The 16869-nt window shown below is 39.1% G+C and overlaps 1 protein-coding gene across 3 annotated transcripts in view; it reads left to right on the plus strand.

The window, feature by feature from the left end:
- HORMAD2 (HORMA domain containing 2) overlaps positions 1-12468 on the plus strand; it is a 90109-nt gene extending 77641 nt beyond the window's left edge. For all 3 annotated transcript variants that reach the window (XM_019018586.4, XM_055374170.2, XM_055374171.1), the window contains one exon: positions 11456-12468. In XM_019018586.4, coding sequence (XP_018874131.1) covers positions 11456-11560 — 105 coding nt within the window. In that variant the 3' untranslated portion in view covers positions 11561-12468. The remainder of the gene's footprint in view (positions 1-11455) is intronic.
- The last annotated feature ends 4401 nt before the right edge of the window (positions 12469-16869 follow it).

Raw genomic sequence — 16869 nt, forward strand, 5'->3', positions numbered from 1 at the left:
ATTGGCTAATTGCATATCTTATTTAGAGAAATGTCTCTTCAAGTCCTTTGCCCATCTTAAACTCAGGATTTTGTTTGTTTTTTTGCTGGTTTGTATTTTAAGAGACAGCGTCTCACTATGTTGCCCAGGCTGGTCCCAAACTCCTGGGCTCAGGCGATCCTCCTGCCTCAGCCTCCTGAGTAGCTGGGATTACAAGTGTGAGCCACCATACCCACTAAAATCACGTTGTTTTGTTGTTGTTGAGTTGTAGGAATGCTTCATACATTTTGGACATTAACCCATTATTAGATAAATGATTTGCAAATATTTTCTATCATTCTATGGGTTGCCTTCTTGATAATAGCATCCTTCGATGCACAAAAGTTTTAAATTTTGAAGTCCAATTTACCTATTTTTTCTTTTGCCATTGTTTTTTGTGTCATATCTAAGAAATCCTTGTTAATTCCAATGTTATGATGATTTTCCCTATGTTTTCTTGTTTTGGCTCTTAGGTTTAGGTCTTTGATCCTTTCTGAGTTAACTTTTGTGTATGATCTAAGATAAAGGTCCAACTTCATTCTTTTGCATATGGATATTCCATTTTCTTAACAGCGTTTGTTGAAAAGACTATCTTTCCTCATTGAAAATCATTTGACCATATACATGCGGGTTTATTTCTGGGCTCTTTACTCTACTCCATTGGTCTATATGCCTGTCTTTATGCCAGTACCACACTGTTCTGATTACTGTAGGTTTGTAGTAAGCTTTGAAATCAGGAAATGTGAGACCTCCAACTTTGTTTTTCTTATTCAAGATTGTTTTGGTCATTTGGAGATCCTTGAGATCCCGTATAAATTTTAGAATGGGTTTTCTATCTCTGCAAAAAATTTTATTGGGATTTTGAGAAAGGTTGTGTTGAGTCTGTAGATTGCTTTGGGTAGTATTGACATCTTAACCATATTGTCTTTCAATCTATGAATGCAGATGTCTTTCCATGGTCTCATCATTTTATACATTTTATATGTTGCTTAAGAGGGTCTTCCCAATGCTAAAGTTATAAATAATTTTTTTCTATATTTTGTTTTAATAGATTTGTAGTTTGGGTTTACATATTTGTTTCCTTAAGTTAGCTGGGATATTTCCCCCAGTATGATAACTTTTTCCCATTTTATTGGTACCACCTGAATAGTCTGCCCATTCCCTGGTAATTGAAATGCCACCTTTTTCATAAACCACAGCATAGGTTTGTTTTTAGATTTTTCTCTTCTATTTCACTGATCTATATATCTACTCTTGTGATATAATTTTTAATTACCTTAATTTTATAGTAGCTTTTGATATCTGGTAGGGTAACTGTTTCCCCTCATTCTTCTTCTTTCTGTTTATTCCCTTTATTTTTATTATTGTTCTTCTTTTTCTTTATTCTTCATTCTTCTTCTGTTTTTATTCTCTTTATTATTATTATTCCCCTCATTATTCTTCTTTTTCATTATTCTTTTTAAGGTTTTCCCATATATTTTCTCTTTCAGATGACTATTAGAATCAGCCTAACAAGTTCCAACAGACATATTATTGGAATTTTGATTGAGATTACATTTATTTGATGAATTAATCTTGGGAAACTTATTTTTATAATAATATGCCTTTGTGTTTTGAGGAAACATTATTTCTAGTATCTATATTCCTATTATCACCATAATCCCTGAGACATTTTCTATTTACTTGTATAATATTCAAGATTGCCATGTAGAATAGCTCTGTCCAATAGAACTTTCCATGATAATAAAAATGTTCTGTATCTGTGATGTCAAATAGGTAGCCACTTACCACATGTGGCTATTGAGCACCAGAAATGTGGCTAATGCAACTGAGGAAGTAAATTTTAAGTTTTATTTCATTTTGATTAAATGTAAATGGCCACATGTAGCTAATAGCTGTCATATTAGACAGTACGGCTTTTGAATGTATGAATAAATGTGTAACTGAACACTTTTGTAAGTAGTAGAGGTAGTGTAGCAAAGAATTATTGATACCTACTGTGTGAAAGACATTGTGTAAAGCATTGCAGAGAGGCAAAAGGCCATAAAATTAATACACATTAATTCCTAAATAAAAATCCAATCCAGGTATAAGACAATTTGTTTACAAATATTTCTGTTGTCAGAAACATTCAATTACAAAAATGTAGTGTGGATATTCATTAGAAAGAAAGTTCATGTCAAATTAAAGGAGCAAGAGAGGCTTTGTGGATGAAGTACTATTAGAAATTGGCCTTGAAGGAATTATTCAAAATTTAAAAGAAAGAAAGTAATGGAAGATTTCTGTTTTCTTAAATCTAGAGGAAATAGAGAAGAGGGAAAAGAATGTGGTATGTTTGGAGGATTAGTTCCCTTGGTTGCTGTAACAAATTACAAGTTTGGTGGCTTAAAACAACAAAAATGTATTCTCTCACAATTCTAGATGCCAGAAGTCCAAAAGCAATATGAGTGGTCTGAAATCAAGATGTCAGCAGAGCCATACTCCCTCTGGGGGCTCTAAGAGAAGTTCTATTCTTTGCCTCATCCAGCTTCTAGTAGCTGCTGGCATTCCTGGTCACAGCAGTCTCTGACCCTATTGTCACATTGTCTTCTCTTCTGTCTGTGTTCACATCTCCCATTGCCTCTGTCTTACAAGGATACATCTGATTACATTTAGGGTCCACCTGCATAATTAAGAACTCTCCATTTCAAGATCCTTTATTACATCTGTAGAGACGCCCCCCTTTTATATTTTTGCCATGTAAGGTCACATTCACAGGCTCCAGAATTTAGGACATGAACATCTTTTGGGGCTCATTTTTCAGTGTACTACAAATATCCAATTTGCCTGGAGTTGGGGATTCCTGTGGCAGTAGGAATTATGATAACTGTCAGTCACTGAATGACTTGCACATGTGAGAGGTTATACCAAGTGCTCTATCTGTGCTATTCCATTTACTCATTACAAGAACACTGTGTAGGCATTAGGAGACGAGGGATGAATCTAAGGTGACTGTTTTCCACCTTTGATGACTGGGAAATGATGATTTACAGAAATTGTAGAGTCATGAGGAAAAATTGGTTACAAAGGAAAAACAATAAATTTGACTTTGGCTGTGTTTAGTTTGAAGTCCCAATAGGCTGTGCCCAAGGAAAGATCAACCCCAAATAGAAACTTAAGGGCCCCATGAAGAATTCTTACAGTCTCTTCTATAATTTTTTACCTTGTTTTCCCCTTTGGGTTGAAGAAACAAATTATAAGGAGCACTAAACTTGAAATCAGAAGACTTGGGTTCAAAACTTGCACTTACTAAATGTGTGAACTAGATAAGTCATTTCACTTCTCTGAGCTTCAGTTTCTACATCTGTACAAGAGGAATAACCACTCCCCCTCCCATCACACACAGTTATTGTGAGGAATAATTGACATAACATATGTGATTTTTTAGTATATAGTCTGTTGTAAGCATTCAAAAGTTTAATTTGAAGGTAATATGTCTTAAAGCTATCTGGATCCTAAGTAAAACTCTACATTATTTTTACAAATCTATGATCAACTGCTTTTCCCATTGTCCAGATGACCATTCTATACTTTTACCACTTAAGTGTTTTAAGTGCTACCCAAGACCAATTTACTCCCTTTCTAAGCAGATGACCTAAACTCTACTTCATAGAAATAATTAAGGCCATCAAACATAAATCATTCAACTTTCTGCTCTCGTATTTAAATGTTTACCTGTATCTGTATCCATTTTACCTCATTCCTTTGGACCTCAGAAGAAGTAATATCCTTTCTTTTGTCCCAAGTGAATACTTCTTTAGATATGTGCCCTTGATGCAATTTCCTTCATCCTTAGCTCCAGGTCACATAGTCAATGCCTGGTGGACATCTTCATTTGGATACCTCATTCCAATTCAGAATATTGAAAACAGAGTCAGTTGTTTCTTCATCCATCCTCCCTACCATGTTCCTACCTCCTACTCCCTCAACTTCTATTTCCCATCTTGGTCACTGGCATTACCAGAAACTTGGGTAATTTTTGTCATGTTTTACTCCTTTCTTTCCTTTACTATACCTGTGCTTATTCCAATTAATGATCAAGTCATGGTAGGGCTCAGGTTCAGGCACTCATTCTGTCTCTCCTGAGCCCTCTATCCTTTTAATGTTTTCCCTCTAACTTCACTGCGGCTTTTGGTCTTGCTCAGATCATTCCTTTTCTGAAGTAGCCTCATTGCTTCTCATCTTACTCCTCTCCAATCCACCCTTCACACTGCTGCCATAGGGATCTTTCTAAAACAGACCTACTCTTGGAACCCTTCAGGGCTCTCCATTACAGACTCTCATTACAAAGTCCAAACTTTAAAGAATGACATTGTCTGACCCAGCCCACCACTCCCACACCCTTCCTGTTAGCCCCATTGAACTATATCCAATTCCCCAGAGGTATCCTGCTTTATATCCCTGTACCTGTGCTCCTTCTGTCTAAAATGTGTTATCTGCAACCCCATTTCCTAATGCTGTTTGCCTGGTGAATGTCTGCTCATCTTGCATTACTTAGTTCAAGCTTCATATCCCTTTTGAAGCCTTGCCAGGCCTCCCCAGAAAGAACTGATAAGATCTTTTTGGAACCCCTGCTGTACCCTATATATGACTCTGTCATTTCCTCTGTAACCTGTTTGTTTCCCCGTACCAGGCCTTCTTTGAGGACATGAAGTGTCTTGATCAGCTTTGTATCTTTAGTGTTTAACACAATGTCTGGCACAGAGAAGGTGCTCAAAAAAACATTTATCAAATAAATGAATTAATTATAAAACTTTTAAAGTCATATGATGCCTTAGAGAAGGGAGTAAGGAAGAACTTATGTAATAACTTTTGGAGATAATTGGAAATATCTGATTATGAGCCTAAGAAGAATACACATTTACCTCCTAAGTAGAGATAGTCATGGTCCAGAACTCTGGTCACAAACTACAGAAGATAAAGAAATTAATTGAATGGGCAAACCCCTCGTAAGTCCCAGTAAAACATGAGACATTTCCCAATGTGCTCTTGATGTGATTTCCTCCATCCTTAGATCCAGTTCACATAGTCAACACCTGGTGAACATCTTCATTTGGATATCTCACATCTAATTCAGAATCTTAAAAACAGAGTCAGTTATTTCTCCATCTATCTTCCCCACCATTTTCCCACCTCTCACTCCCTCAACTTCTTCTATTTCCAATCTTGGTCAATGGCATTACCACAAACTTGGATAATTTTTGTCATGTTTTACTCCTTTCTTTCCTTTACTGTACCAACATATCAAGAAAGCTTACAGCTCCACTGGTGTTGGATGTAAGTATTCTCTCAAAGCATTTGCTTTCTTACTGCTTATTCATCATAATGTTAACATAAACTTCATTTATGTTAATAGCATTTATTTTATAATTACTGTTGATCTACCTTTCATTGTGCCAAAAATATAAATGTTAAGGGAATCAAAACTAACATCAGTGGTATAACTTACTTTTAGGGACATAGATCCTTTGAACCATAGAAATCTTTGATCTGGAAACTGCCAAATCCAAAGATTCTAGACATAAACTTAACTACAAATTTATACTGGTGAGGACTGGTTTTCTCAAGAGAAAACATTTTGCCAGATCTGACTTGAAAAATAATTTTGAAGTGAGCAAAATTCACTACACTCACCCCAGGCACAAAACTCACCATATTTCCTGGCTGCCTGGGGCTGCCCTCTCCCGTGGTTCCCCATGCAGGTCTACCTCCTCATGCAAAACAAGTACCATGCCCTGAACTGCCCTTCCTGTGTCACAACATATCTGTCTTTTTTCCAAAGCCTGTGAGGCTCTGCTTTTAGTAGGCTGACACTTGGAGACCACTTGGTAAATTCACTTACACTAACATAATATTAAGTAAAAATTCCAGGGGAATTTACATTTTTAACAGGAGTATGTTGGATGCATAATACCTAACCATAAGAGCTAATCTAATAAAGGGAAATTTCCTACCATATCATATATTTTCCATGTCTTTTCATGTTTCATTGTCTTTAAACATATTGAACTTTCTGCCTAGAATAACCTCCCCCTGCTCCCACCACCATTTCCAGTCTGGTGAACTGCTGCTCTTCCTTCAATACCCAGCTCAATGTCTCTCTTCTAAGGAGCCTTCTCTAAATTCCCCAGCCTGAGTTGGTCCCTCCCTCTGGACTTCTATAAAACTTTGTGTACTTGTCTCAATTTCTTTAATCTTTTATTCACTCTTCAAATGACTTCAAGGTGACGTCTACCCTCACCAATCCAATGCACTAAGTAAACCCCATGTGGTGAAATCAAGTGGACATATTTGAGTCCTCATCTTCCTTGCCCTCTCAGCAACACCTGACACTATTGACCACCACCTTTTAATTTCTCCACTCCCTCTTCTTAAAACCCCCTTCCCCTGACTTTCTCAACATGACAGTCTGCTAGTCTTCTTTTATCTCTCTCTTTCTCAGTCTACTTTGTTGGCTCATCCTCTAACTAATCTCTAAATGTTAGATTTCTTTAGGCTATGTCCTGATCCTTTTCCCTTCCCACACTCTGATCTTTCAATAAGCAAACTCTTCCACACCCATGGCATTAGTTATCCTCTGTATGCTTATGACTTTCAAATTTACATCTCCACCCCAGACCTCTTTCCTGAACTTCAGACTTCCACAGAGAGCCACCGATTCAGCATGTCCACACGAAGATTTTGTAGGCATTCCAAATTCAGCAGGTTCAAAACTCCCATTGTTCTCGACCTGAGAGAACAGCACCTCCATCCATGCAGTTAGCCAAACTAGAAACTGGGAAGTTATTATTGACCCATCTATCTCTCTCTTACCATGGTATCCAATTGGCCATCCTCCTGACTCTACCTGCCAAATATATCTCTCAATTTTAACTTCTCTCCATCTCCACTGCCATGCAAGTTATCACCTGTCTACCACTATAACAGACTCATCACTTGTATCTGCTTGATGTCTCCAATACATTTCTACACTGCAGGCAGAGTGCTCTTTGAAAATTCATTCATCAAAAAGTATTTATTGAACCTTTACTATGTCAAGGCACTTGCTAGATAGTGATACAAATGTAACCAAGACATGCATGTTCCTAATCTCCTAGAACTCTATACAGTTCTGTGATTGGGAGACCTAACTTATGTGGGATGGAGAGAACTTCTCTGAGGAAATAATTTTTTTAATCTGGGATCTGAAGAATGAGTAGGAATCAACTAGTCAAAAAGGGAAGGCAATGGAAGGGAAAGAACATTTTAGGCAGAAGGAACATCATGTGCAAAGGTTTAGAATCAAGAGGAAGCAAGGTATGAGAAGCAAGATATGAGGCTAGGCACAGCCAGGGCCTGAGGAGTTATAAGTCTAACTGGGAAATACTCAGGAGGTCTAGTAGCTCCTCAAACAGCCTGCCAAATTAGATTAGTGAGTGGAGGTGTGAGCATTTTTCTGAGGAGAGAGTGCATAGCTTTCATCAGGGTCTGTGACACTTTCCCTCCCCTGAAAATGTAAAGAACTATGTCTGGGGTATGAAAGGCCATTTTTGGACTTTGTCCTAAAAGCAATGGATGACATTGGAAAGTATGAAGCCAAAAAGTAACATGGCCAGATTGTAAAATTCATGGGGCAGGAATTTTTATCTCTTTTGTTCACTGATAAGTCCCAAACACCTAGAAGAGTGCCATGCACATAGCTGACACTCAATAAATAACTGCTGAATGAATTGCCAAATGTCTATTTTGGCATTACATGGTATTGTATTATATTGTAATTGTGTACTTAATGTCTCTCCTTTACAAGGCTCAATTCTGGGAAACCAACTATGTCTCATTGATCTTTGTATTACTAGAGATATGTTTTTAGTGCCCAGCTCATGGCCTGGCTTAAAATCAGTTTCATTTATGTGTTCATTCATTCAGCCAATAATTAAAGAGCATCTACCAGATGGCAGGAACTGAGAATACAAAGATGATGAAAATATTGGGGCTGGGCGCAGTGGCTCATGCCTGTAATCCCAGCACTTTGGGAGGCCAACGCATGCAGATCACCTGAGGTCAGGAGTTTGAGACTAGCCTGGCCAATATGGTAAAACCCTGTCTCTACTAAAAATACAAAAATTAGCTGGGCGTGGTCGCGGGTACCTGTAATCCCAGCTACTTGGGAGGCTGAGGCATGAGAATTGCTTGAACCTGGGAGATGGAGATTTCAGTGAGCCGAGATTGCACCACTGTACTCTAGCCTGGGTGACAGAATGAGACTCCGTTTCGGGAAAAAAAAAAAAAAAATGGCCCAAACCTCAAGGAGTTTACACTGTGGATGGGAAGACTAGTAAGTAGGCCTGATAATACTGCATAGTAAATCCTACAAAAGGGGTAAGAACAGAACACAGCTGTGGGGGTGTCAGGGAAGCCCAGCAGGCAGAAGAAACTATGGAGCTGCCCCTGAATCAAATGAAGAAGAGAGGAGCAAAGCGTGGGAGTGGGCATTAAAGGTAAAGTCCAGAGTGGGGCAAGCGGGGCCCATTAGAACTGCAAGTGGTTAAGTGTGGGGGAAGATGGAGCTGCAGAAATAGGCCAAGGCCATAAAGCACCTAGACTTTATTCTGAGGTCCATGGGAAGTTATTAATGGATGACTGATGAAGCAGAAGAGCGATGTGTCAGATCTGCATATGAGACTACTTGTGCTCCAGAGTGGACAATGGATTGGAGAGGCAGTCATAGTGGCAGTAGGGACCAGTGATTGGGAGAGATGATGTTTGCCTGCACTAAAGAAGTAATGGGAATAGAGGACAATGGATGGATTTGAGAGCTATTAAGGAGGTAGGATCAAAAGGAATTAGTGATTAATTAGACGCTAGCATGAGAATGATGGAGTAGTCATGGATGATTCTCTGATTTTTAACTTGGACACCTTGGGTGAGTGAGAACGAAGATTGGGAACAGGCTTAGAGAAGCAGATGATGAATTCCAATTTGGGCAGACTGCACTTGAGTTTTCTTTGGAATACCCATGTGGAGACTTTTAGTCGGCAGTTGGATACACACATGGATCTGAAGTTCAGAAGGAAGATCTAGGCTGTAAACATAAATGTGGGGGTCTTTGCTTATGAATGGGTAATTGATTCCTAGAAGTGGATGAGATCACTCAGGGAAGGTGTGGAGAATAAGGAGAAAGACAGCCAAAGACAGAACTTTAGGAGAACATTCAAGTAACAAGCATTTTTAAAGGGAGCAAATAAAGGAATAAGTGATTAAAAAGAGTCATTTAGAAGAAGGGATCCCTTCTAGAGCTTCCCAAATACTGCTACCAAATCAGCTGGCTATCCTATTTGTGCTTAAGGCAAAGCCTACTTTTTGGCTCCCCAAATGGAGAATATGTTACTAAACCAAAGATGGAAAGTAGGGCAACATCATATACAGAAAGCATATCTTCAGGGCTTTTTTCAGATACATATGTGGATACTCTACTCCTGAGGCTCTACTGGTAAACAGATCATAGCAGCGTCTTGTTAGTCTGCATCAAGAAACACTTAATAATTAAAAAAGAAACACTTTAAAAAGCTGTATGTTTAAAATATAATATGAAAAGTATTAGAAGTCATTTGATGATCATCTGATGTTCGGATCATCCAGATAATCTTTCTAGCCTGCCTGATTACTGGCCCTTTGCTTGGCTTGTTGGCTTTGGCATCGAGTGTACAAACTCAGCCAGTTGGAATACACCTGAAAAATGTTTCTCAAATGTTCCTTTGTGTGGATAAATTTGTTGGTTTATATAGTGTGTATATGTTATTTGTCTATGTTAAGAAGTGTCCCCTGGCTGATAACATACTTGTTTTTCAGCCCACAAATTTTCTATGAACCATTGAGAGTTCCCAGGCCTCACTATTACCTTGAGATATTGAAGATATTTTGACTTACTGCAATAAAATTAGAGTTCTGCAACTTGTAATTAAACTTTGGATTTATTTGAACAATGGAAGAAAAAAGAGAACAAAACTATTAAACCATCAGGTCAACTGGTCAGTTGAGAATTCGTACACTCATCTTCTCTTCTTTCATGTGTACCCAGATTTGATAGAAGTGAGGATAGTTTGGTTTGAATGGAAACCATGGCCAAGCAACAAGCTAACTTTTACCAGATACTTTTTTCCTACAGTCAAACCATAACAAATTCATCTCCTAGATAACAACTTGGTTTTTGTGCTCTGACTTTTTATGTTGCTATTTCCTTTCCTTTAGAGCAGCCCATTTCAAATTTTTACATGTAAGTAAACGAGTTATTTGAGGGGCTGCTCTATATCTTTTCTCAGAGTTTTGTATAGCTACTGTCTTAGTATAAGCCAAAGGGAATTTGTGGTTCCTGAGATCAGAAATTCAACTGCTTTCTAAAACTGAAGGATGAATTAGTACTTAAGTTAGCCATTTTGATACACAATCTTTGTTCCTAAATGACACTTAAATGTTTTATTTGCACTTCCACTATTTTGTTATAATAACATATCAATAATAATAACATGCCTCTCCTACAAAGGACAAAAAGGATAATTTTAGAAACTCTACTATATATTCTCACAAGTCTTGCTTTAAATATATATATTATATATATTATAGAATATATATAATATATAATATATATAATAATATATATAATATAATATAATATAATATAATATATGTATATCTTATTCCATTTTCCTTCCAAAGAAAAAACATAGGACATGGAAAAACCTTTCCTCCCATCTAGTGGCTGGAAAATATATAAATGTCCTCTATCTGTTTTTTGGAATTCCAGGCATTAGGGATTGTTTGGCAGATTATAATATATCTAATTGTTCACCCAGTTAAGCAAAAATAAGTTCTAAAATCTTTACCAAAGCCAAACTCAATGGCAAAATATATATCTATAATGATTCACTAACCAACTTCCCTTTCATCAATAACATACTCCTCAGTAGAAAGGTTATGGTTCTTCTTAATTCATTATTCTGAACATACGATAGAAAACACAAAGCAGTATGTCTCTGCTACCTGAAATTGGGACTTCAATTACATTTGCCTCTAAAGCAGTCAGTGCCCCAGATCTCTCCTAAACCTTAATTGCTTCTTGTTGGCCCCACAACTTAACAAGCCTTCTCTCAAGAGTTGGATGTGTTGAATTCACTAGAGAGAGCCAAGAAACTGTCTCAGAAACTGGCTGCCTCCAAGGGACCTCAGCTCCTGAAACTTGGAATACCAGACTCTGATACTGGCAGCAGGGCCTCTGTGCAGGGCCAAACCAGCCCACAGGAAAGCAGGTTTGGATCCGTTATGCAACTTGAGGGATTAATGCTTGGTCTACCTGTCTTATATATGTCTTGTGCAGATGTCAAAATCTCTGCTGAATTGTGCCTCTCTCTGGTGATTCTCACAGATTCAAAGAATGAATTTTGTGTGCAGTCAGCAAAGTTCTGAGTGCTCCAGGAAGAAGAGGAAGGTCAGTGAACCAGTGAAGGTCTTCATCCCTAACAGAAAATGAAAGCTAAATATTCCTTCTACATTTATTTTAAAATAAGTTTATTTTGTAAAAACATGCATAAACTGTCTTAGCAGGAAAGTACATTCCTGTTACCAAAACCTTTTTCTAAATTTTTTGCTCAATTTTTTTTGTCAGTTGCTAAGTGCTAAATTACTGGCCAGGTAGGACGTGAGTCCACTTTGCCATAAGGAAAGCGGGTCAATAGGGCTGCCTCTGGATAGCATTACTTCAAAGCTGGGTTAGAGATGAGGCACCTTTTATATTATATTTGTAAAAGAACCACAGCAGCTATTTTGGAAAAAAGCTGTTGTTCTCAAAGGAAAGAAGGATTTTTTTGCATAATTAAACTCTTCAGCTATTTAGACTGCTGTGAAATGTTTTGACTTGTTGTAACCTGTATACTGGAATCCCTCTCTAGCTGTATTAAAAATTCCCACAGAGTTGCATAGGATGTGTGGAGGTGCTTATCCAGGTGTGATTTATGTGTTAACCTCAGTCACGAGGTTGATCAGCTAATTGTGGGACCAAAATGTGCCCTGCCTCAACTCTGGCCCCAGGCCCTGTTCTGTTATCCAATCCGAAACACGGAACATGCTGCAATTCAGGAGTCTGGCTCTCTTCTTAAGACCTATATTAAATATTTCCCAAGAAGCACTTCAGTTTATCAGTCTGTAACCTGCAAATGATGCTATTAGTTCCCTCCTTATTCTGGAAGAATTTGGATAGACTTAATTGATGATTAGTATGAGATGAACAATAGATGACTTAAAGTGTTATTTCTATTATTTATATAACATGAGATTTAGTAACTTATAAAATGAGGTTTAGTAATTTAATTTAAATGGATAGGACCAATAAGTTAAATATTAAGTGTGTGACTTATGGTTAAATAAAATGAAAATACAAGACTTTTTTTTTTGCTCATCTTTCTTCACACAGAAAGGAAAAGTTTCTTTGCTAACATCAGTATCTCTCCAAATGTAAAGTGTAGTGAGAACATCAATAATTGGAGTGCTTGTTAAAATATGGATTACTAGGCCTGCCTCATTTCTACTAAATCAAACTCTCAGGTTCAGGCACTGTGGAAAACTCTCCAGATTCTAACACACACACACACACACACACACAATGGAGAACCAATGACCTCTGACCCAGACTAAAGTGAATCTCTGTAGGAAAATCCCAGGGAGCCTGCCTGTTCAGCACTGCCCCTTGCCAGACTCTCAGCCATTCTTGACTATCTACGGCAGCCTACCAAACTGGGGTCTTAAATTGGGCTATAGCAATGGGGCCTGCAGGCAAGGAGGAGTATTTCCCCTTCTTTTAGTGTATTAAGTGGACTCATGAAAGCCTGCTCTGCCACTGAAAGAAGGAGGGGAAAGGTATTGGACTTATATCCTTGATAGAATTGTAGACTGAGTCACTGTAATTTCTTTGAAGAGAATCACATAAAGAGATTAGCTGTCTAGTAGAGGAATTAGGTTTGTGTCTCTCCAGAGAGAAGGTCTAAGAGCAAATCGGTAAAGGCTATAGGAGATCAATTTATAAGGAGGAGCTTTTTTTTTTTTTTCAACATAATCTCAGCTCACTGCAACATTGACCTCCCAGGCTCAAGTGATCCTCCCACCTCAACCTCCGGACTGGCTGGGACTACAAGCATGTGCCACCATGCCTGGCTAATTTTTGTGTCTTTTGTAGAGATGGGGGTTTGCCATGTTGCCCAGGCTGGTCTCGAACTCCTGACTTCAAGTAATCCAGCCACCTCAGCCTCCCAAAGTGCTAGGATTACAGGCATGAGCCACCACACCCAGCCCAGGAGGAGCTTTTTAACTCTACAATTGTCAGTTGTCAAAATTTTGAGATGGGCTACCTTGTGAGTTAGTGAGCTTGTCTTCACTGCAGGTATTTGAACACAGAGGAGCTTCACAAAAACTCTATAAAGACTCTCAAAGCAAATTACCACTACTGAGTAATTAGTTAATCTGGATTTCAAAAGGAACTATTTTGCTTCAAGGGGAATTGAGCTCATAATCTGTATTTGTGATTGTCATAAACTTAGCCTAAGGCTGACAGATCCTTTAAGTCAAAGTCTCAAATCTGAATCTATCTAGAAAATTTCTATAGTGATTTTATTATCTCTATTAACACCTCTTTCCCCATCTGAACAGTCTTTATCACTGCCAGTAGGTGGACTGTGTGTTTCTGAGGCAGTGCGTATGTGAGACAACAGAGAAGTTTCTGGGCCTGTGCCCTTGGCTGGGCACACACGGAAGGAGATCTGTTATCAAGGGAATCTGAGAACTGTGAAAATGTGAACTATCTGATTTTACACAGCAGAGCTCAAATATGCAACCAGCTATCAATATTGGAGTGTATTCAGTTCTATCTACTGAATGATTTATTAGAAGGAAAGAAATCTTTTCTCTATTCATTTTGGTTCTTAATTGTAATGGGATGAATAAACACAAGTGCATCAAGGAGCTGACACTTTAGTGAAAAGAATGAAAACAGGCCCCATGCTGGGATGCCTGAGCTGTTCTAGACCAGCCATTCCCTCACTCTGACTGTGCTTGGTTCATCAGTGTGATCACAAAGATTAGATGATGATAGTTGGAAACTATTAAATAAAAAGTTATGTAGGGGAAATTTGAATTTGGCTGTTTGGGGTTTTTCTGTCTTTACAGAAATTTGGTCTAGCTGGAAAGACATGGGTTAGGTTCATGACTGCCGCCAGCCTTTGAAGCCAGGCACCGAAACCACACCTTCATTTCCCCTCTTGCAGGTCCCTCTGCTGTCTGGGTCCTTTCATTCTCCAGCTCACCTCTTCCAGGAAGAGGCTGGAAATGTTCATCAGTATCAAAGTTGCATTCACATGAGTTCAGAGTTGTGTGTGTGTTCTTAAAATTCCACTAACCATTAGAGCCAAATTTAATGTATCTTAAAATTGTCAATTTATGGTTTCAAACCCAACAGTATTGGATATTTAGGGACTTCAACAAAATATTATAATAAAATAATTCTCAGTTATAATCATCATCATTTAGAAAGAGGTCCCAAATAATAAAATGAAACTGAACACACTATGCATGTAAGAGTTAAGTCAAGGTCCACTACAATGTACGATTCTAGATTCTGTACAAGTGAGAAAATGCCTAAATGTATCCCCTTTAGACATTTTTAGTTTGTTTAAAGGAAAAAAAGGTAATATTTTCAGTGTGACTGTGTGATTTGTGTACTGAGGTCATGGCTGAGACTTGATACATAATTTCCAGTTTTGATAGAGAAGGAGGACACCCTTGTCTTAGTTAAAAAAAAAAAAAGCTTTTATTAATGGGCCCTTGGGTTATCCATTGGTAAAGTCAAATTCCTATTTAGAAATGGCAAGACTTGAGGTCCTAAGGAGCTAATCTGCTCATATAATATCCCCTTGGGTGCACAATATCTCTGCAATTAGAGTTTTGCTGTCTGGGAGGAGCAAACTCAGTCTTACAGTAGGTGGTGGCTCACAGGTACCACTGGCTATGTGTAAACTATTCCTTTGCAACCTGGCTGGAAGTTGCACATGAGATTTGCTCAATAGAGGATGTTGAGAAAGGGATTGGCCAGCGTTTCTGGTAATAGGCTGATTTACTCAGCTTCAGGGCTTTTTCCTGTGTTATAATTCCATCATGTTATCCCAGAGCCTTTAGTAGTAAAGTAGTAAAGTCTCATTAAACTTTTATTTTATTTTATTTTGAGATGGTCTCACTCTGTCACCCAGGCTGGAGTATAGTGGTGCAATCATGGCTCACTACAGCCTTGACCTCCCAGGTTCAAGTGATCCTCCCACCTCAGCCTCCCAAGTAGCTAGAACTACAGGTACATGCCACCACGCCCAGATAATTTTTGTATTTTTTAGTAGAGATGAGGTTTTGCCATGTTGCCCAGGCTGGTCTCAAACTCCTGGGCTCAAGCAATTTGCCCGCCTCAGCCTCCCAGAGTGCTGGGATTACAGATGTGAGCCAGCATGCCCAGGCTCATGAAACATTTTAGTCTGGACTTACCTGTGCCATGAGGTTCAGCAGTGCATGGGTTTTTCCATGGCAGGAGTGGAGAGGCAGGCTGCTTGAGATAGCCAGAAACATCTATGGGGCACTAGTGGAGCATTCCTTGGGGTCTCAGACACTTAGAAACCTGGTATAAGAGTGGATTTTAAGGGGTTGTTGTTTGGGTATTTCAGGACTCCTGAAGGCTGGTGAAGTCTGGAGCATCTAGGTTCCATATGGGTAATTACTAATTGGCTCTAGGGTAAGCAAGCAAAGTTAGTTTTTCATCTTCCTTTTAGCAAGGTAGTGAAGAAAAGGCCTAGGCTGCTAGATTCAAAACCTCTCATTTTCTAGATAAGGTATTTCATCTCTCTAGCCCCCAGTTTATTCAGTCTATAAAATCTGAATAATAATTACACCTATTTCATACTTTTGTGAGATTTAAGCAAGCGGATTCAAGTAAACTGCCCTGCACACATATAGTCACTACTCAACAGATGTTCATCGTGATGGCTGCTTTTTAACTCTTAGCGTGTCCACTTTGTCTCCAGGAACTTAGGATTCCTTCTTTCTTCCCCTTCCCTTCCCTTCCCTTCCCTTTTTCTCTTCCCTTCTTCCCTTCCTCCCTTCCTTTCCTCCCTTCCCTTCTTCCCTTCTCTTTCCCTTCCCTTCCCTTTCCCTTTCCCTTTCCCTTCCTTCCCTTTCCCTTTCCCTTTCCCTTCCCTCTCCTCTCCTCTCCTCTCCTCCCCTCTCCTCCCCTAACCTACCCTACCCTACCCTACCCTACCCTCCCTCCCTCCCTCTCTTCTCTTCTCTTCTCTTCTCTTCTCTTTTTGACAAGGTTTCAGTCTATCACCCAGGCTGGAGTGCAGTGGAGCCTCAACTTCCCAGGCTCAAGCAATTCTCCCACCTCAGCCTCCTCCTAAGTAGCTGGGACTACACACATGTGCTACTATGCTTGGCTAATTTTTGTGTTTTTTGTAGAGATGGGGTTTTGCCACGTTGCCCAGGCTGGTCTTGAACTCCTGGGCTCAAGCTATCCGCCCACCAAAAGTGCTGGGATTACAGGTGTGAGCCACTGCACCTGGCCTCAGGAGTTTGGATTTCTATGCTGCTTTTTGCCTACCCAGAGCTCCTACATCAACAGCCTGTCCAAGCCTGGGGCCAGCACTTGAACCATGCTTCCAATTGCCTCTGTTCTCAGAACCCTCCCCACTCCTTTCCCTAAATCGAAACTCCCTTTCCATCAAGATAGTTCAATGGGAGAGAAGCATCAGACAAAGC

This window comes from Gorilla gorilla, chromosome 23 (genome assembly GCF_029281585.2).
Source record: "Gorilla gorilla gorilla isolate KB3781 chromosome 23, NHGRI_mGorGor1-v2.1_pri, whole genome shotgun sequence".
In the NCBI taxonomy this organism is placed as follows: Eukaryota; Metazoa; Chordata; class Mammalia; order Primates; family Hominidae; genus Gorilla; species Gorilla gorilla.